The sequence below is a fragment of the Moschus berezovskii genome, chromosome 10, assembly GCF_049115385.1.
Source record: "Moschus berezovskii isolate FMDL1 chromosome 10, NW_MosBer_1.0, whole genome shotgun sequence".
Classification (NCBI taxonomy): domain Eukaryota; kingdom Metazoa; phylum Chordata; class Mammalia; order Artiodactyla; family Moschidae; genus Moschus; species Moschus berezovskii.
In genome coordinates this window covers 46085274-46105593 of record NC_142469.1, presented here as the reverse complement: position 1 = coordinate 46105593, position 20320 = coordinate 46085274, and the positions used below count along the sequence as shown (strand labels likewise).

Here is a 20320-nt window from a genome sequence, read left to right as displayed (position 1 = left end):
TCTGCATTCTCATACTGGGTTCTTATCAAGTTATTCCATAAGTAATAAATATGAGGTTAAAGACTTTAAAAAAGGTTATGTTACATTCTTAAGATTCAGCTAGGATAAATCAGTTGTTTTAAATAGGAAAAGTTGATTGTTAAAAGTAAAAGCCCAGTTTCTCACCCCGCCCCCAGCTTTATTGAGATATTTCTGACATATGTAAGTTTAAGTCGTACAATGTGATGATTAGATACATGGACGTATCGCAGAATGATTAGCACAGTGTTAGTTAACACCTTCATCCCATCACATAGCTGTGATTTTGTGTGTACTGATAACACTTGATTTACTCCCTTAACACATTTCAAGCATATAATTCAGTATTGTTAATTACAGTTACTATGCTGTATGTTAGATAACCAGATCTTATTTGTCTTATGGCTAAGAGTTTGTACTCTTTGACTGATAGTTCTCCATTTCCCCCAGCCACTGGCAAGTACCATTTTTTAAAATATGCCCTACATTTTATTTATCTGTTCCTTTGTTAATTTATTAATCTGTTCATTTGTGGTTGTTGCCACATCTGGGTATTTTGATTAATTCTGCAGTGAGCATGGGGGTGCAGATAACTTTTTGAGATGGTGATCTTTTTTCTTTTGGATATATAACCAGACATGGGATTTCTGGATCAAATGGTAGTTCTGTTTTTAATTATTAGGAACTGCTATTTTATTTTCCATAATGGCTGCACCAATTTATGTTCCCACCAGCAATGCAAAGAGTTCTCTTTTCTCTGCATCCTTGCCAACCTTGCCATTTCTTGTTTTAATAATAGCCATTCTAATAGGTATGAAGTGATATCTCATTGTTGTCTTGATTTGCATTTCCCAAAGTGATGGTGAGCATCTTTTCATGCATTTATTGGCCATTTGTATGTCTTCTTTGGGGAAATGTCTATTCAAGTCGTTTGCCCATTTTAAAATTGGATTATTTGTCGTTGAGTTGTATGAGTTCCTTGTGTATTTTGGCTGTCAGCCCATTAACAGTTAGATGGTTTGCAAGTATTTTTTCGCATTCAAAAAGTTGCCTTTTTATTTTGCTCACTCACTCTTTTTCTGTGCAAAGATTTTTATTTTGATGTTTCATTTGTTTGTTTTTGCTTTTGTTGCTTGCACTTTTGGTGTCATGTCCAAAAATAATATTTGTGAAGACTAATATCAAGGAGCTTTTCCCTGTGTTTTCTTTTATTAGTTTATAGTTTCAGGTCTTACATTTAAGTCTTTAATCCATTTTGAGTGAATTTTTGTGAATGGTGTAAGACAGGGGTGCAGTTTCACTCTTCTGCAGGTGGTTGTCCAGTTTTCCTAACACAATTATTAAAGAGACTATGCTTTCTCCATTTGTCTTTTGGAAAAGAGGTTGTCAGTTGCTCAGTTGTGTCCAACTCTTTGAGACCCCCATGGACTGTAGCCCGCCAGGCTACACTGTTTATGGAATTCTCCAGGCAAGAATACTGGAACAGGTGGCCATTCCCTTCTCCAGGAGATCTTTCCAACCCAGAGATCAAACCCGGGTCTCCTGCATTGTATTACAGGTGGATTCTTTACTGTCTGAGCCACCAGGGAAGCCCATCCTTCCTCCATTTGTCTTTTTGGCTCCCTAGTCAAATATTAGTTGACTGTATCTGAGTGGTTTTATTTCAGGGCTCTCAATTCTGTTCCATTGGTCTAGGTGTCTTTTTTATCTTGGTAACATGCTGTATTGATGCTGTAACTTTGTAATGAAGTTTGAAATCAAGAAGTTTGATGCCTCCAGCTTTGTTCTTTCTTAAGAGTGCTTTGACTATTAGGAGTCTTCTGTGGTTCCCTACAAACTTTAGAATTGCTTTTTTCTATTCCTGTGGAAAACGTAATTGGAATTTTGATACACATTGTATTGAATCTGTAGATAGCTTTGGGTAGTATGGTTATTTACACAGTATTAATTCTTCTGTTTCATGAACACTGAGTTTCTCTTGTGGCTCAGCTCTGGCAACCCACTCCAGAGCCTGGTAGGCTACAATCCAGGGTGTCGCAAAGAGTCGGACACGACTGAGCGACTTCACTTTCACTTTTCACTTTCAGCTAGTAAAGAATCCGTCTGCAACGTGGGAGATCTTAGTTCGATCCCTGGGTTGGGAAGATTCCCTGGAGAAGGGAAAGGCTACCGACTCTAGTATTCTGGCCTGGAGAATTCCATGGACTCTATAGTCCATGAGGTCACAAGAGTCGGACACAACTGAGCGACTCTCACTCACTCTGTGAACACTGGATATCTTTCCATTTATTTGTGTCTTATTCGTTTATTTTATTCATGATTTATAATTTTCCGTATACAGATCTGTTACCTCTTTGGTTAAATTTATTCCTAAGGTTTTTTTATGCTCTTGTATAAAAAAGATTGGGATTGAGAAACCAACTTCTTAATACAATTTTTATCTCTCTGAGATCAGATGCTGATAAAGTTAATGGCTCTATCAAGCAAATGTGGTACATTTAAATTTAACAGATTAAATAAAAATCAAGTTCAAATTATATTAATTAACTAAAGAAGAAATAATAATGTGTGAGAATCTCTGAAGTTGTAACCATTTAAAAGTATGACTATAATACTTTCAAATTTGTATAACTTAAGAATTTCTAGATACTGTCTGAAATTCTGCGCTAAAATATATATAGCTTAAGATACTTATAAAAGTTGTTGACTTTGTGCAAATTTTATTTGCACAGACTTATAATTTTTTTAATGACATGCTTCTCAACATGTTTCACCCTAGTGGCTTGTGTTATTTGCTTATTCTTATTTTATTACTAAATCAGTTATGGTGCCATCATTAGTAATTAATATAATTATTTTCATAGGTAAACTAGAGTACAGACCTTGTATAATACCATTAGAGTGGACATTATAGCATTTTTAACAGTCCATTCAGATACATATAAAAGTGTGACTTTGTTATACAAGACTATGAAGTTAGATTAATTTCAGTGTGACACACAAAGTGCATATGCAAATCAGTGAATGTAGGTTACTAACATTGTGTATTTCTGGTTATGCAAATGCCTAAGTCATGTAATGATTTTTAAATTTCCAATTATATTCATAATTTACTCTGTTTAAGGTGCTTATTTGAACAACATTGCTTCTGTTGTTGGTGCTAACTAATTCAGTTCATCATTAGGTGCTAACTAATTTAGTTCATAGGTTTTAATTCCTTCTGGGAGCCAAGATTATGAAATATGTTTTGCTTTTCTAATTCTTATTAAGCTTTCTCTTCTCAGTTACAGCTATGATTTGTCCCACTCACTTCAGTATAATCTCACAGTCTTGCGAATGCCCCTGGAGATGTTAAAGTCAGAAACTACCCAGACTCGTCAGGAGAGTTTCGACATCTTTGAAGATGAAGGATTGATTACACAGGGTGGAAACGGTAGGTGGTTTTCAGCACATCCAATGTATGTTAATGTGACATCTATGAAACGGCATCTCATTAAATTCACTCACATTTCCTTCGTATTTCTCCTTTCCTATTTGCTCTTCGTCCTTTTATGAAGTTGCTTCAGATATACGAACTAAACAAATTCATTTTTATAGAGATCGTGGTGGTGGTTTAGTTGCTAAGTCGTGTTCGACTCTTGCGACCCCATGGACTGTAGCCTGCCGGGCTCCTTTGTCCATGGGATTGTCCAAGAAAGCATACCTGAGTGGCTTGTCATTTCCTTCTCCAGGGGATCTTCCTGACCCAGGAATTGAACCCGGGTCTCCTGCATTGCAGACAGATTGTTTACTGCCTGAGCTACGAGGGAAGTCCAGCGATCATATATCACCAAATTGATTTCATTTGTGGGCAAGCCAGAAAATTGTATGCTGATGTTTTCTAGCAAAATTTCATGCACCTTTTATGGAATACATTCAACTTTAGTCTTTGGCTGGAGAATTTTCTTTTTAAATATTGAAGAATACACACCACCATCTATTTTTCTTCATAGAGACCAATTGTGTATGAGTTGAATTGTATAAAAAAGTTACCCTGGGTTGCCTGTTGCAGCCTAGACATTTATGTATCGTATCTCTAATTCTCTTAAAAAAACTACTCAGTAGCTGAGAATCCCAGGGACGGGGGAGCCTGGTGGGCTGCCGTCTATGGGGTCGCACAGAGTCGGACACGACTGAAGCGACTTAGCAGCAGCAGCAGGTGTAATGCTACTTTCAGATAAATAAAGGCTAAGTAGGAGGCCGACACGACTGAGCGACTTCACTTTTACTTTTCGCTTTCACACATTGGAGAAGGAAATGGCAATCCACTCCAGTGTTCTTGCCTGGAGAATCCCAGGGACAGGGGAGCCTGGTGGGCTTCCGTCTATGGAGTCACACAGAGTCAGACACGACTGAAGTGACTTAGCAGCAGCAGCAGGAACCTGAGACCTAGAGGTTAAGATCACAAGGCCAGTGTCCAGAGGAAGCCTTGCAGAAGGTCAGAGGCTGTTCTGACTCTGAACGGTCTCAGCTTGACCCACCTGTGGCTCCCACACCCTGCTTCTGTCAGGACTGTTGTGGGGTTACTGCAGGACCTGTGTGTTAGTCTAGGGTGACCCTGGGGATCTGGGACTAAACAGCCACACAGCAGAATGGATGCCTTTATCCCTGGATTTAGGGATTGGTCTAGCACTCTAAGGCCAGAGACGTTGCCAGAGTGAACGCTGTGAAGGAGCTGCCTCAAACGTAAAGGCAGCTGAGCTAAGTCGGCCTCGCTGTGGGAACAAAAGCCAGTAGTGGCTCTGGGTCCCCTCCTCAGTGCCGCTGCTGTGACAGTGGTGAAGATGTGGGTGCAGAGGTCGAAGGTAAGTTCCAGAAGGTTTGTCCTTGCAGGACACTCAGGAAGAGGCTGTGCTATGTTAGCCTTTTGGCAGAAGTTCTGGTCCACTCTAAGACTGAGGCTTCCTTCAACTGAACGCCATCTCTGCTAATTGCCTTTGACTCTTGTTCATTTATTAGATTGACTATCATTTGAGCTAAAGCAAAACCCTGTGCAGCCTCCCTACCCCAAAACATCTAGATCACAGAAATTTGCTGTGGTTTATCTGAATTGTACACCTGAATTGTAATCTGTGCTACTCGAGGCAGGTGGAGGGTAAGATAATGTGTACGTGAATATTCGTCACATCATTTCTTCTAAATATTGTGCTTAGTAATAGAAAAGCTAAAAGCATTAGTAAATATGCACTGTGTATCATCTCCCATTTGAATCTGAATATCTGTACTGAGATCTGAATTAAGACTCCAAAAGCTACCTAACTTTTTACTATTGGTAGAGCAGTTCTACTTGATAGATATGAATAAACTATGTGTTAGGTTTTTAGGACTGTCATAAGAAATTTCCACAAACACAGTGACTTAAAACTATACACATTTATTATCTTACAGAAGTCAAAAGTCCAAAAGAGATCTTGGTGGACTAAAGTTAGAGTGTTGGAAAGGCTGCGTTTCTTTCTTGAGACCCTAAGGAAAAAGCCATTTCCTTACCCTTTCCATCTTCAAAGCCAGCAATGGCTGGCTGAGGATTGCCCACATGATACCACTCTGACACTCTCACTCCTGTTTCCCTGTTTCCCTCTTTCACTCACAATGCCCATGTGATTACAGTGCGCCCACTTGGACAATTCAGAATAGTCTGCCCGTCTTAATTAGCAACCTTAATTCCATCTGCAGCTTTAGTTTCTGATTAGCAACCTTAATTCCATCTGCAGCTTTAATTTCTTCTTGCCATGTGACATAACTTACTCATGGACTCTGGTAATTAGAACAGATATTTTTTCTGTGGGGAAGGGACACATTCTCCTGCTACTACACAGGGGGAAACTGATAGGAAAGAGAAAGTGAGGGCAAAACCTGTCTGCGTAGGTAGAAAAGGAAAATAATACATTTTTTAAAAAGTCTCTAATGTGTCAGGCAGCATGTTAGTCACTTTGCATAGATTATTTTTTTTTAAATCTGAATTATATCTCTGAGGTGAGTGGTATCATCATTTTACAGTTTAGAAAATTGAGGTTCTGAGATGTTATGCAGTAACTTGCCAAAGGTCACAGAGCTGGTAAGTGACAAAGAGAGGACTCCTATCCATTATTCAGGCTCAATGTAATGTCATTGAAGGGGCAGAGAAGGCTTCAGGTCAGTTCAGTCGCTCAGTCGTGTCCGACTCTCTGCGACCCCATGAATCACAGCACGCCAGGCCTCCCTGTCCATCACCAACTCCCGGAGTTCACTCAGACTCATGTCCATTGAGTCGGTGATGCCATCCAGCCATCTCATTCTCTGTCGTCCCCTTCCCCTCCTGCTCCCAGTCCCTCCCAGCATCAGAGTCTTTTCCAGTGAGTCAACTCGTTGCATGAGGTGGCCAAAGTATTGCAGTTTCAGCTTTAGCATCAGTCCTTCCAATGAACACCTAGGCTTGATCTCCCTTAGAATGGACTGGTTGGATCTCCTTGCAGTCCAAGGGACTCTCAAGAGTCTTCTCCAGCACCACAGTTCAAAACTTTTTATAAATAAAACCAAAGGGTATTTGTCATAGTATATGTAAACACTCTTAACATACATGTTTTGAGAAGAAAAATAGTATTGATTATCTCTAAGCAGAACTGTTACAATCTTTTAAGCCATTATTTTATACTTATTTCTTATTTTGTACTTTATAGAAGTTTTGTAAAACTTATTGATATTTAGTAAATTTATCTGGATATCCTGAAATGATGCTTGATGAAATTAATTTTGTCATATCAAAAAAGCTTGATATGATAATAACTACCACTTACGGAATTACGAGTAAGACACGAGACTTGTTCTGAGCATTTCATGTGCGTTATCAGCTCGCCTTTACAGCAGTCACGTGAAAGGCGCACAGATGAGCAAACAGGGCACTGAGAGTAAGTGACCCTCTTGGTCACACCTGTCACGCTGCTGGTGAAGCAGAGCTCAGATGTGGACCCAGGCACCGTGACACCAGAGCCATGCTCCTAGTTACTGCTCCTGCTATCTGTCAGCCCTATTCATGTATTTGTGTGGGCGTCCTTAATTTCCCAGTTGCTTGCTTTTCTCTAGGTTAAAAACTCTCACAGATCAGAAAATGTGTTTTTCTTTAACTTTGTACAGAATCAGCACAGTGTTCTGGGCAATGAGATGAGTTATCTCCACTGAGAACAGCAGTGATATTTATCAGACATTTTGAAATTAAAAAACAAAAGTTAAAGAGCTTAAAAATGAGTTGAATGTCAACCAATTTGCTTTTCTTCCTGATACCAACTCTTATTCTTTCAGGTGTGTTTGGGATCTCCAGTGAGCCTTACATGAAGTACGTGTGGAACGGCGAACTTCTAGATATAATTAAAAATACTGTCCATCGTGACTGGCTGCTATACATTATTCATGGGTTCTGTGGGCAGTCAAGTATCCTTTTTAAAAACATTAAGATACATATTATTACATTTGTGCTATGCCAATTTGTAGAAAGCTATATATGAATTATTAGATCATTATAATTATCTGTGCATCCTGCAGCTAGATTACAGTTATGCCTTCTGTGTGGTTGAAATACAAAGAGGAATGCAGATCTATTATGTCTACAGACAGGTAAATAACAGGTAAATAACTTTCTGTGCACAGAAAGTGCTGTAGGTAGTAAGTGTCATTCTTACCTAAGAGCAGGAGCAGAATCGCTAACTGGAGGGGAGGATGGGGCCAGGCTCATAGGAAGAGTTGAACTTGGCTTGACTTGATCAAGAAGCAGGCCTCGGCAGTGAGACTGTGGGTTGGGGAAGCATCGTTTGAGTGTAGAGATGGGAAAGTTCATGGAAGTGTACTTGTAGTTTGTGTATGAAATGCCTGGGAGGTGCAATGGAGTGGGAAGGAGATGGGTTCGGGGGAGTCAGACTGCCAGTCACCTCATTACTTTGGTAGTTGGATGAAGGACTTTGGGTTTGGTGCTAGAATTTTTGAAAGTTTTTTTTCAAGAGGGTAACATACAAATTAGTACTTAGGAAGCTTGGTTGGATCACCATTTTCAAAGTGTGTTGGTCACTCCATTATGTCCCACTATTTGTGACCCTGTGGACTATAGCCCTCCGGCTCCTCTGTCCATGGAATTCTCCAGCCAAGACTGGAGTGGATTGCCATTTCCTCCTGCAGGGTATCTTCCCATCCCAGGGATCAAACCTGGTCTCCTGCATTGCTAGTAGATTCTTTACCATCTGATCTACCCTAGACCAAGGGACATGCATTAGGACAAGATTGCAGTGGTTCAGGTGTAACGTAATGAAGATCTGGATTGGGAAGAGTCATAATAGATTAAATAGACATAGATTGAGCTTGGTGTTAAGCTGGTAAGTCAATCTTATAAATATCTTTTGTCATTTTATTTGATTTCTAGCTATATTGAATGTGTTCTTATGAGGCTTAAGAAGGCAATGTCTACTTTTTCGAAGTGGTGTTGTTTTCCTGCCCCCTTTAGAGACCCTGAAGAACATTTGTGCACCTAGCATGCTTTCTGGTTGACATTCTTCCTTGTGTCTTAGGTTGTTAAAAACCTAGAGTGAACACTTTAAAGGAGTGGTTGTTTTAAGACCACTGAATGGGTGAATGTGATTAACCAATAGTGTGCTTTCTTGCACCAGAACATTGACAGGAGTGGAGTCAGGGAGTCAAAGGGTAGAGCTGGAGAGGTTGGCCTTGGAGAGGACCTGTTTTGCCTCCTTTGTGGCAAGTGAGGGTGAGGGGAGGCTAGATGAAGATGCAGAGGACTTTTGGAATGAAGATGGTGAGATTTATGTGTTACACGTGACATGGCTTGTTACCTTATACTCATTTTCAACCAGTGAGTGGTATTATCTGCTTGATCGTTCACTGAATAATGAGATTTGGCCCCAAATTACTATATATTTTTCCAAAAGTAGAATCAACCTGGAAAAAACACACGGGTTCTACCACCAAGGACTCTAAAGAGAAGGTGCTACAGTTTCTAAGGGCAGTTTCTAAAAAGTAATTCTAAACTGTCTTTTATTTCTCAAGAGCTAACTCAGGGCCTGGCATGTATTAAGTACAATAAATGGTTGTGTCTTTAAAGTAGTAAATAGCACCATAGATTATAATTTTAAAGCTCATTAGTTGAAATGATGAATCCAATCTCCCAGTTAACAAGCATTTAATGAATTCTGGAATCTATATGATGATAACAGTCATTGCTATTTATTGAACGTTTGCTACAAGCCAGGCACACATTGCACACATTACCTAATCCAGTCTTCCCAACCACCTAATAAAATTGGCTACTTTTATTTTTTTTGCACTTACACCATTTTACGGAAGATGAAACTGAGGCTCAGAAAGTTAACTAAGGTGACAAGACTAATAAACTTTATTTTGGTTAAACGGTTCCCAGTGTTCAGTTTTGCAGTTAGGTGGCAAATTTGGGTGCTCTCACAGTATTATACTAACTTCATTCCCTCCAAATTAGCTATTACTACATAATTTAAACACCCTGTTAATTCAGAGGTGCTCACTTTGATAGGTGTATGGTCTCTGAAGACGAAGAAGGATTAGTTGTACCTTTTACATTCTTACCTGGCTGCAAGGAGGGACCACAGATGGTTCCTTGACCAATAACCCTACGTCTGGTTACCGTTTCCTCTGTAATTCATGGAAACCACCCTTTAGTGAGGTTTGTTTTTGCCTTAATACCTGCATACTTTGAAAGAGCAGTGAGACCCAGTGCTGTTCCATTTCTTGGGTGGAGCTTCTTGGTGTTCTTTAACCTACTGGACAAAATATATTTAAGGTAGAATGATTCTCTTGGTTGGGTGTGATTGTCATGAATGCTAAACAGCTTTAACTAGATTTCTAAGAGCTGTTGATCTATGGACGACCTGTGTATGTCACTTTAATAGCTAGAAGATCCAGTAAGTTTGCTGGGACCCGTTTTCTCAAAAGAGGTGCAAACTGTGAGGTAAGATTGCTGCTGGCAATTTAACTTTTTATTTCAGCTCTGGTGACAGATAAAGCAAAGTGTAATTTTATAAAGTGTAATTTCTTAGTTTGGGACATTATCAAGAGAGTAATGAATTCTCTAGAGTCTCTGAAACTTGTGAGGAATATGACTAATGTACAGATGTTCTGAAAAATCAGCTATCTTAGTGTTATGCAATGCCTTAGGGAGTTATGAAATGTCTAATGTTTTGGAGGATGAGCCATTTCTGTAATACATTTAAAAATGCAGTACATATTTAGTGCAGAGACGAAAATAGCAAAGCACCTCCACCCAAAGAATAAATGGAGGGGAGCGCTCATTGGAAAAGCATCCTTGAGGAGAAAACTGAGTAAAGCAAGGCCTGGAAACCCTTTACCCTTCATAAGTGAACAATGCAAAGAAATAGAGGAAAACAATAGGATGGGAAAAACTAGAACTCTCTTCAAGAAAATTAGAGATACCAAGGGAGCATTTCATACAAAGATAGGCACAATAAAGGACAGAAATGGTATGGACCTAACAGAAGCAGAAGATATAAGAAGAGGTGGCAGGAATACACAGAAGAACTATACAAGAGGTCTTAATGACCCAGATAACCACAGTGGTGTGATCACTCACCTAGAGCCAGACATCTTAGAGTGTGAAGTCAAGTGGGCCTTAAGAAGCGTAACTACGAACAAAATTAGTGAAGGTGGTGAAATTCGAGCTGAGCTATTTCAAATCCTAAAAGATGATGCTGTGAAAGTGCTGCACTCAACATGCCAGCAAATTTGGAAAACTCAGCGGTGGCCACAGGACTGAAAAAGGTCAGTTTTCATCCCAATGCCAAAGAACGTTCAAACTGCAAACAGTACAATTGCACTCATTTCACATGCCAGCAAAGTAATGCTCAAAATGCTCCAAGTGAGGCTTCAACAGTACATGAACTAAGAAATTCCAGATGTTCAAGCTGGATTTGGAAAAGGCAGTAGAACCAGAGATCAAATTGCCAACATCCTCTGGATCATAGAAAAAGCAAGAGAGTTCCAGGAAAATTTCTACTTCCACTTCATTGACTATGGTAAAGCCTTTGACTGTGTGAATCACAACAAACTGTGGAAAATTGTTAAAGAGATGGGAATACCAGACCTCTTTACCTGCCTCCTACGAAACCTGTATTCAGGTCAAGAAGCAACTGGAACTGCGGACTGGTTCCAAACTGGGAAAGGAGTACATCAAAGCTGTATATTGTCACACTGCTTATTTAACTTATATGCAGAGTACATCATGCAAAATGCTGGGCTGGATGAAGCACAAGCTGAAATCAAGATTGGGGGAGAAATATCAATAACCACAGATATGCAGATGACACCACCCTTATGGCAGAAAGCAGAGAGGAATTAAAGAACCTCTTGATGAAAGTGAAAGAGGAGAGTGAAAAAGTTGGCTTAAAACTCAACAGTCAAAACACTAAGATCATGGCATCTGGTCCCATCACTTCATGGCAAATAGATGGGGAAACAATGGAAACAGTGATAGACTTTATTTTCTATGGTTCCAAAATCATTGCATATGGTGACTGCAGCCATGAAATTAAGAGATGCTTGCTCCTTGGAAGAAAAGCTATGACAAACCTAGATAGCATGCAAAAAAGCAGAGACGTTATTTTGCCAAAAAAAAGTCCATATAGTCAAAGCTGTGTTTTTTCCAGTAGTCATGTATGGATGTGATAGTTGGACTATAAAGAAAGCTGAGCGCCGAAGAATCGATGCTTTTGAACTGTGATGTTGGAGAAGACCCTTGAGAGTTCCCTGGACTGCAAGGAGATCAAACCAGTCAATCCTAAAGGAAATCAACCCTGAATATTCACTGGAAGGACTAATGCTGAAACTCCAACACTTTGGCCACCTGATGCAAAGAGTTGACTCATTGGAAAAGACCCTGATGCTGGGAAAGATTGAAGGCAGGAGGAGAAGGGGATGACAGAGGACAAGATGGTTGGATGGCATCACCAACTCAATGGACAGGAGTTTGTGCAAGCTCCAGGAGCTGGTGATGGACAGGGAAGCCAAGTGAGCTGCAGTCATTGGGGTCACAAAGAGTCAGACACAACTGAGCAACTGGACAAGAACAGAGTTTTGCAGCTCTGTTATGTAGTTTTGTATATATCAAGGGTAATTAAACAGGCACATTATTAATGCCTCTAAAATTATTCTTTGTTATATCCTCATATACTTTATAAGTAAAACTGTCTCAAGGTTTTTTTCCTTCTGTCCATCAGGCATTTTATTTGAATCTTACTTTTTTGTCCTTTCATTCCTCCTTGGTCTTCAGAATTGAATTTTTATGTTTCACTGGTCTTACTAATCTCCTCTAATATCTTGTAATTGTTTTCCTTTTCTCTCCTTCTCTGCACTCTGTTACCTGTATTATTAGCTATTTAATTTTATTTTTTCCCTCGTCTATTCTCTGCTATTTTTAATTGCCTTCCTTTATTGCATCTTAATGATTTTCCTTTTTTAATGTGTGCATCAAATATTGATCAGCACTTACCTCTTTTAAAATATCCTAAGAATAGGAATTATATTTTCATTCTGTACTTGACATTTTTTCCATGAAAAAGTTCTGAGAGTATAAAAGCCTGTGAATGCACCTTTCTTTCCAGGGTGATGTTGCAAATGAAGTGGAAACTGAACAAATACTCTGCGATGCTTCTGTCATGTCTTTTACTGCAGGAAGTTATTCTTCTTATGTACAAGTTAGAGGATCAGTTCCCTTATACTGGTCACAGGACATTTCAACTATGATGCCTAAGCCACCTATTACATGTGAGTGGAACAGTCTTTTCAATAGTAAGCTCTCCTTTACCCACATTAGAGAGTAAACTGCTGCCAACAGAAATTTCATAAAAGCATGTAGTTTTCGTACTGAAAATAGATAATTTGGAATCTGGACTACTGATATTTTGTATGCAACAACTTTATATACATGTATTTTAAATTTTGGCCACTAGAAAATTATTTATATTTTAAAATATGTAAATATAATTAATTATATTCAGAAATGCAAGAATCATTCGAATTCAATAAATATATGAAGAATGATATACTTTAGAGGAATTTGAGACATGAAACTACCAGAAGATCAACTGAGTTACATTTCTATAGACACTGTAAAATGAAACAAGACCCTGTGCTGCTTTTATTCTTGCTGTATAATTTTCATTCTGGTTTATTTGTTTTTTCCTCCCAGTGGATCAGGCAGATCCGTTTGCCCACGTGGCTGCCCTTCACTTTGACCAGATGCTTCAGAGGTTTGGCTCGCCCATCATCGTCTTGAATTTAGTGAAGGTATGACATGCTCTCTGTTTGGTTATGAAATTCTATCACATTGGACAACATGAAGGGGCTTAACTAGCCTGCTTTAAAGGAGAGGGTTGTGGGTTGATCGTGCTGTGATGACTCACCGTGTCTGAACTGTCTGAACCTCTGTCCTTTGACCTCAGAGTCCATGTGGCCTCTTCCCTGGGTATCTCAGAGACTCTGTGGTGGGCTTCCTAGGAAAGAGAGAAATGAGCATGTCTGTCTTCTAATTTCCTGGGGTGAACTAGGTATGGGTGAAATTCTGCCTCAGTTTCCAGGACATCTGGGAGAAGGAAGCATGGATATCAAACACCCACAGGCTAACCTTGATAGAGTAGCTTCCCTTGACAATCCAGAAGATCTGCTGGGCAAGATAATATGTGGTAATAGGTTCTAAGGACTAGATTCAGAAATTGGGGTGCAGTTGTGGCTCAGGAATCTGGTGGACAGAGTGGTGACCTGGTCTCATTATTCTGTGCTTCCATGTCAGAGTAAACTGTCTGGTCTGCGTGTCTTGTGTATATGAGTAGGCAGCCAGGACAAAGGCCTGGGGTGGAGGGTAGGAGACCAGGTAGGAAATTGTATCTGTGTCTATTGCAACCAGATGAAATGGAGGAATCTCATTCTGTGGCTAGGAAAACCCTGAGTATGAAAAGCAAGTGTTTTGTTTATTATGGCTATGGCAGTTGGCCAACACCTTCTAGTATCTGAGATTATTCTGAGAAGCTGGTTATAAGTATTTGTTGTTCAGTCACTCGGTCACGTCTGACTCTTTGTGACCCGATGTACTGCAGCACACCAGGCTTCCCAGTCTCTCACTATCTCCCAGAGTTTGCTCAAACTCGGGTCCGTTGAGTCAGTGATACCATCCAATCATCTGTCCTCTGTCACCCCCTTCTGTGTCTTCAGTCTTTCCCAGCATCAGGGTCATGTCCAAAAGTCAGCTTTTCGTATCAGGTGGCCAAAGTATTGGAGCTTCAGCTTTAGTCCTTCCAATGAATATTCAGGACTGATTTCTTTTAGGATTGACTGGTTTGATCTCCTTGCTGTCCTCGGGACTCTCAAGAGTCTTCTTCAACACCATAGTTCAAAAGCATCAACTTTTCAGTGCTCAGCCTTCTTTATGGTCCGATTTCTCACATCTATACATGATTACTGGAAAAACCATGACTTTGAGTATACAGACCTTTGTCAGCAAAGTGATGTCTCTGCTTTTGAATACACTCTCTAGGTTTGTCATAGCTTTTCTTCCAAGGAGCAAGCCTCTTTTAATTTTGTGGCTGCTGTCACTGTCTGCAGTGATTTTGGAGCCCCAAAAGATTACATCTGTCACTGTTTCCATTTTTTCCCCATTTATTTGCCAAGAAGTAATGGGACCAGATGCCATGATCTTGGTGTTTAGACTGTTGAGTTTTAAGTCACCTTTTTCACTCTTGTCTTTTACCTTCATCAAGAGGCTCTTTAGTTCTTCTTTACTTTCTGCCATTAGGGTAGTGTCTTCTGCATATCTGAGGTTGTTGATATTTCTCCTGGCCATCTTGATTATAGCTTGAGCTTGATACAGCCTGGCATTTTGCATGTTGTATTTTGCACAGAAGTTAAATAAGCAGGATGATAATATACAGCCTTGACGTACTCCTTTCCTAGTTTGAAACTGGTTCTAACTGTTGCTTCTTGACTTACATACAGGTTTCTTAGGAGGCAGGCAGTATGGTGTGGTATTCCTGTCTCTTTAATATTTTCCACAGTTTGTTGTGACCCACACAGTCAAAGATTTTGGCATAGTCAATAAAGCAGAAGTAGATATTTTTCTGGAATTCCCTTATTTTTCCTGTGATCCAGCAGATGTTGGTAATTTGATGTCTGGTTCCTGTGCCTTTTCTAAATCCAGCTTGTACATTTGAAAGGTCTAGGTTCACGTATTGTTGAAACCTAGCTTGAAGGATTTTGAGCATTACCTTGTTAACATGTGAAATGAGTACAATTGTGCGGTAGTTTGAACATTCTTTGGCATTTTTCTTCTTTGGGTTCGGAATGAAAACTGACCTTTCCCAGTCCTGTGGCCACTGCTGGATTTTCCAAATTTGTTGGCATATTGAGTGCAGCACTTTAAAAGCATCATCTTTTAGGATTTGAAATAACTCAGCTGGAATTCCATCACCTCCACTAGCTTTGTTCATAGTAATGCTTCCTAAGGCCTGCTTGACTTTGCACTCCGGGATGTCTGGCTTTAGGTGAGTGATCACACCATCATGGTCTTCCGGGTCATTAAGAATTTTTTTGTACAACACTTCTGTGTATTTTTGTCATCATCTTCTGCTTCTATTTTATTCATAGTTTCTGTCCTTTATTGTGCCCATCTTTGCATAAAATGTTCCCTTGGTATCTCTAATTTTCTTGAAGAGAAAGCTGGTCTTTCTTATTCTGTTGTTTTCCTTTATTTGCATTGTTCACGTAAGAAGACTTTCATATCTCTCCTTGCTATTCTTTGAAACTCTGCATTCAGATGGGTGTATCTTTCTTTTTCTCTTTTGCCTTTCGCTTCTCTTCTCAGCTCTTTGTAAGGCCGCCTCAGACAATCGTTTTGCCTTTTTGCGTTTCTTTTTCTTGGTGATGGACTTGGTCACCACCTCCTATACAATGTTATGTCCATAGTTCTGTCCATAGTTCTTTAGGCACTCTATCAGATCTAATCCCTTGAATCTATTTGTCACTTCTACTGTAAGTGATTTGATTTAGGTCTACATGAATGGCCTAGTGGTTTTCCCTACTTTCTTCAAGTCTAAATTTTGCAATAAAGAGCTCATGATCTGAGTCCTAGAGCTCTCAGTCTTGTTTTTGCTGACTGTATGACCTGGATAACCGAGATCATTAATTATAATAAGCATAATTCAATTTAATTAGAAACCAAGGAATCCTATGTCCATTTAAGTCACAGCTTAACAGTTTTGAAGGTTTTCCTTGTGCCAAGGCAATCATAAAAACAGTCCGTGCCTTCTCTGGGCTCACAGTCTAACAGGAGATGGTAAAGTAACGCAGAGGTACCGAGACAGGGTTATGATGCTGTGAGAGCTTAGAGCAGGAGAGAAGTCTTCCCTGAAGAAGTGATGAGTCAGTGCAACGCCTCTGAATGGAGAGGGCTTTACAAGGCCAGGAGGAAAGAGAGCAACAGGTGCAAAGGCCCTGGGACAGGAGGGCATAAGGTGCATTTGAGGAATAAAAGGCCTCTCTGACTGGGACCCAGAGAGTGTAGGCAGGAGAGCCTGTTGTGAGAAGAGACTGGAGAGGTAGTTATGCCAGACTTGTAGTAGAGCCTTGTAGGGTGTGTTAATGAGTCAGGTCTTATCTTGACTTTCCAAAACCATCAAAGGTTTTGTAGAGTGATCAGATTTCTGTTTTGAGAAGGTTATCCTGATCTCAACATAGAGAATGGATTGGTACAGACCAAAGTTGATGTTGGAAGACCCCCTTAGGCTGTTATAATTATCTAGAAAAGGGGTAACTGGCCTCAGCTAGGCCGATATGGTAGAGGTGGAGAGGAGTGGACACAGGCAGTAGACTCAGGGCTGAGCTGGGTCTGAGATGAGGGAGAGGGAGGGGTAAGACTTGATCCCTAGGTTTCTGGCTCACTCAGATGAATGGGTGGTGATGCCAGTCACTGAGCCAGGGAACACAGACTGTCTGTGAGGGAGGGTGGTAAGTGCGGTTTGAATGTGTTGAGGTTTGAGATGGATTGAGTCCTGTCAAAGGAGATGGTAAGTAGGTGGTCGCTGTGTGAGATGGAAGCTTGGGAGAGAGGTCTGGGCTGAGATGTGATACTATGGCCCATCTGAGTCCTGGCGATATTTGAAGACATGGGTATGGAGAGGATGCCCAACCAAGGGTACCGAGAGAGAAGAGTGAAGAGCCTCTGGTCTCAACTTGAGAACCTCCAGCTCCTAATGTCCAGGTCGAACAGGCTGAATCCGTAAAGGAGTCAGAGAAAGGACAGATGGAAAAGTAGGAGGAAAACCAGATGAGTACTGTGTTATGACAACTAAGAGAAAGCATGTTTTGTGATGAAGGAAGTAAGCAGTTGACAGTGGCAAAGGCTGCTGACGGGTCAGGTAAGATGGAAACAGAAAATATGCTCATTGATGTTCCCAACACCAGGGGCACTGAGTGACATGGACTGCGCTGTGGGAGGACTTTTTCCCTCAGTTCAGTTCAGTTCAGTTGCTCAGTTGTCCGACTCTTTGTGACCCCATGGACTGAAGCATGCCAGGCTTCCCTGTCCATCACCAACTCCTGGAGCTTACTCAAACTCATGTCCATCGAGTTGGTGATGCCATCCAACCATCTTATCCTCTGTTGTTCCCTTCGTCTGCCTTCATTCTTGCCCAACGTCAGGGTCTTTTCCAGTGAGTCAGTTCTTCGCATCAGGTGGCCAAAGTATTGGTGCTTCAGCCTCAGCATCAGCCCTTCCAATAAATATTCAGGATTGATTTCCTTTAGGATGGACTGGTTGGATCGTCTTGGAGAAATGTAGCACCTAGTGAGAAATGTGGAAGAGTTGGTGTTTTCATCTGGTTGTTGTTTCTTGAAGAGATCATAAGGGCGTGTTTAAAAGTGTTTGGGAAGGATCTGTTTGAGATCCTTAAGGAGAGGAGAGAATACAGGAAAGAGAAAGCATGATCAGGAGCATCATGTGCTTGAGAGGAAAGGAGGAAATCTGAAACCTGGGGGGAGGAATTATTTTAATGGGAGGACAGATCATAAGGGGGTGTTTGTGTGTTGTATATGGATGTACATGCACTTACTTTCCCTCCTGATGGCTTTAACTTGTCCTTAAGGTCAGAGGGAAGGTTACCTGCTCAGAGTGAAAGTTTGAGGGTGGTGTAAGTTTCACAGCCTTCATAATATGTGGGAGGGTGGGTTGACCATAGACCTCCAGGCAATGCTAAGGGCAAATTCCAGGTTGGTGGTGGCAAATTCCAGGATTTTTTAAGTTGTGCTATTGCCTGACTTTTCCTGGCAGTGCTAGTGAATGGGTATAAGCACAGAAAGTGAAATTCTCTCAGTCGTGTCTGACTCTTTGCGACCCCATGAGCTGTACAGTCCATGGAATTCTCCAGGCCAGAATACTGGAGTGGGTAGTCTTTTTCTTCTCCAGGGGATCTTCCCAACCCAGGGATTGAACCCAGGTCTCCCACATTGCAGGTGGATTCTCTACCAGCAGAGCCACAAAGGAAGCTCAAGAATACTGGAGTGGGTAGCCTGTCCCTTCTCCAGGGGATCTTCCCAACCTAGGAATCGAACTGGGGTCTCTTGCATTGCAGGCAGATTCTTTACCAACTGAGCTATCAGGGAAGCCCAGACACACAGAGGAAGTAGAAAATTGGGTTCATTTAGTTTTGCCATACAGGTGTGAGATAAAAGACGGATCATTGGTGTTGGCAGTCATCTAATTGAAGTGGACCATGAAACCTGAGCTGGAGGAGGGCGAATGATGGAGAGGGTGGTGGAGAAAGCAGAGCTGTCAGTGGACTGGGGTTCTTGTGAGGTGGGGTGTTTAAAACAAACTGTCTGAAAATAAAAGAGGTTCTGGATAAGAAATGGTGAGGGCAGAGGAGTTACCTGTGGTGAATGGCTTGAGCTGGAGATGTGAGGGTGGGAATGGAGTGGAGGGTGGGAGCCAGAGTGGAGGCAGAGCGTGGGGTAGCGATGCAAACTGTGAGCCAGTTGCTGGGAGAGGACCATAGAACATGGTCCTCTAAGTGCATGGGTTCAAAGGAGTGGGGTGTGTCTGTGTGTGGTGTGTGTGTGTGTCAGAGGAGGAATGTGATGAGGGGAGCTGTGGACAGTGAGGCAGGAAGTTTTAGGACATGGATTCAAAGGAGCAGGGTATGTGTGTGGTGTGTGTGTGTGGTGTGTCTGTGTGTGGTGTGTCTGTGTGTGCCAGAGGAGGAAGGTGATGAGGGAAGCTGTGGACAGTGAAGCAGGAAGCTTTAGTTCTCCCTTTGTTGCTCTTTGGCTTAGGAAATTATTGGTCTGCTTCAATTAGATGACTGCCGACACCCAAAACTCCTGTAATATTATTATATATAATATAATAATAATCAGGGATTGACTTTGTAAAATAAATCAAGTATTAAATACATCACTTTTTAGACTTTTGTTCACCTCAGTTCAGAAATTTCATCTCTCTCGCTGTCAACTCAGAATAATATAAGACAATGGCTGGATGATCCATAACCTCAGCCTGATGTTACACAGTAGCTATAAGAAACATAAAAAAATTCAAGAAGCAAAACTCTACTAACAGCCCTCATGAATAATTTTCTAATAAATGTATAGGCAATCAGATATTGTTTGTATAGAAATAAATTATTGCTGAAGCACTAAATTAAAAAGTTATCACTAGAATATAAATGTCAATCTAAGTTAGTGGATTTTCTTCATATATTACAGAGTCCTTGTAGTGTAGTTAAAAGCTATGGTTAAGTGGAGATTCATGATGTATGAAATAAACTATTTCTCTATAAGTATGCAGGTTCAAAGTATAATATCAGATACATATGGTTATAAAGTGTTCCTGCCCAGACTTCTCAAGTGAACATTTACTTCTTAATATTTAAATGCCAGTCAGTAGATTTTAAAATTATTGTTGTTTATTATTTCATTGTCATAAAAATCCTGACAATAATGAGAAAATACTTTGGAGATTAAGTTGCTGTTTTGTAGAATAGAAAAAATGTTTGATTGTTTTTGTCATCAGTTACTTTATTCTTAGGATAGAAGATGATGTTTATTCAGTTCACTTGGAAGAAGTCCATATTAACTAGTCAAAGTGTGTCTGTGTGTGTGTAGGTATCAAGGGATTGTCACTCTTTGTTCTGCCTCCGTATGAAGTGTCTTTAAAATGGAATACTTTTCTTGATTTTTCTCTTTGGTCCTGTGTGTGAAC

The 20320-nt window shown here is 40.5% G+C and overlaps 1 protein-coding gene across 3 annotated transcripts in view; it reads left to right on the top strand.

Moving 5' to 3' along the window:
* FIG4 (FIG4 phosphoinositide 5-phosphatase) overlaps positions 1 to 20320 on the top strand; it is a 181106-nt gene that overhangs the window by 63333 nt on the left and 97453 nt on the right. For all 3 annotated transcript variants that reach the window (XM_055432978.2, XM_088840637.1, XM_055432979.2), the window contains 5 exons: positions 3303 to 3451; positions 7333 to 7461; positions 9912 to 10012; positions 12678 to 12840; positions 13265 to 13362. In XM_055432978.2, the coding sequence (XP_055288953.1) occupies positions 3303 to 3451; positions 7333 to 7461; positions 9912 to 10012; positions 12678 to 12840; positions 13265 to 13362 (640 nt within the window). The remainder of the gene's footprint in view (positions 1 to 3302; positions 3452 to 7332; positions 7462 to 9911; positions 10013 to 12677; positions 12841 to 13264; positions 13363 to 20320) is intronic.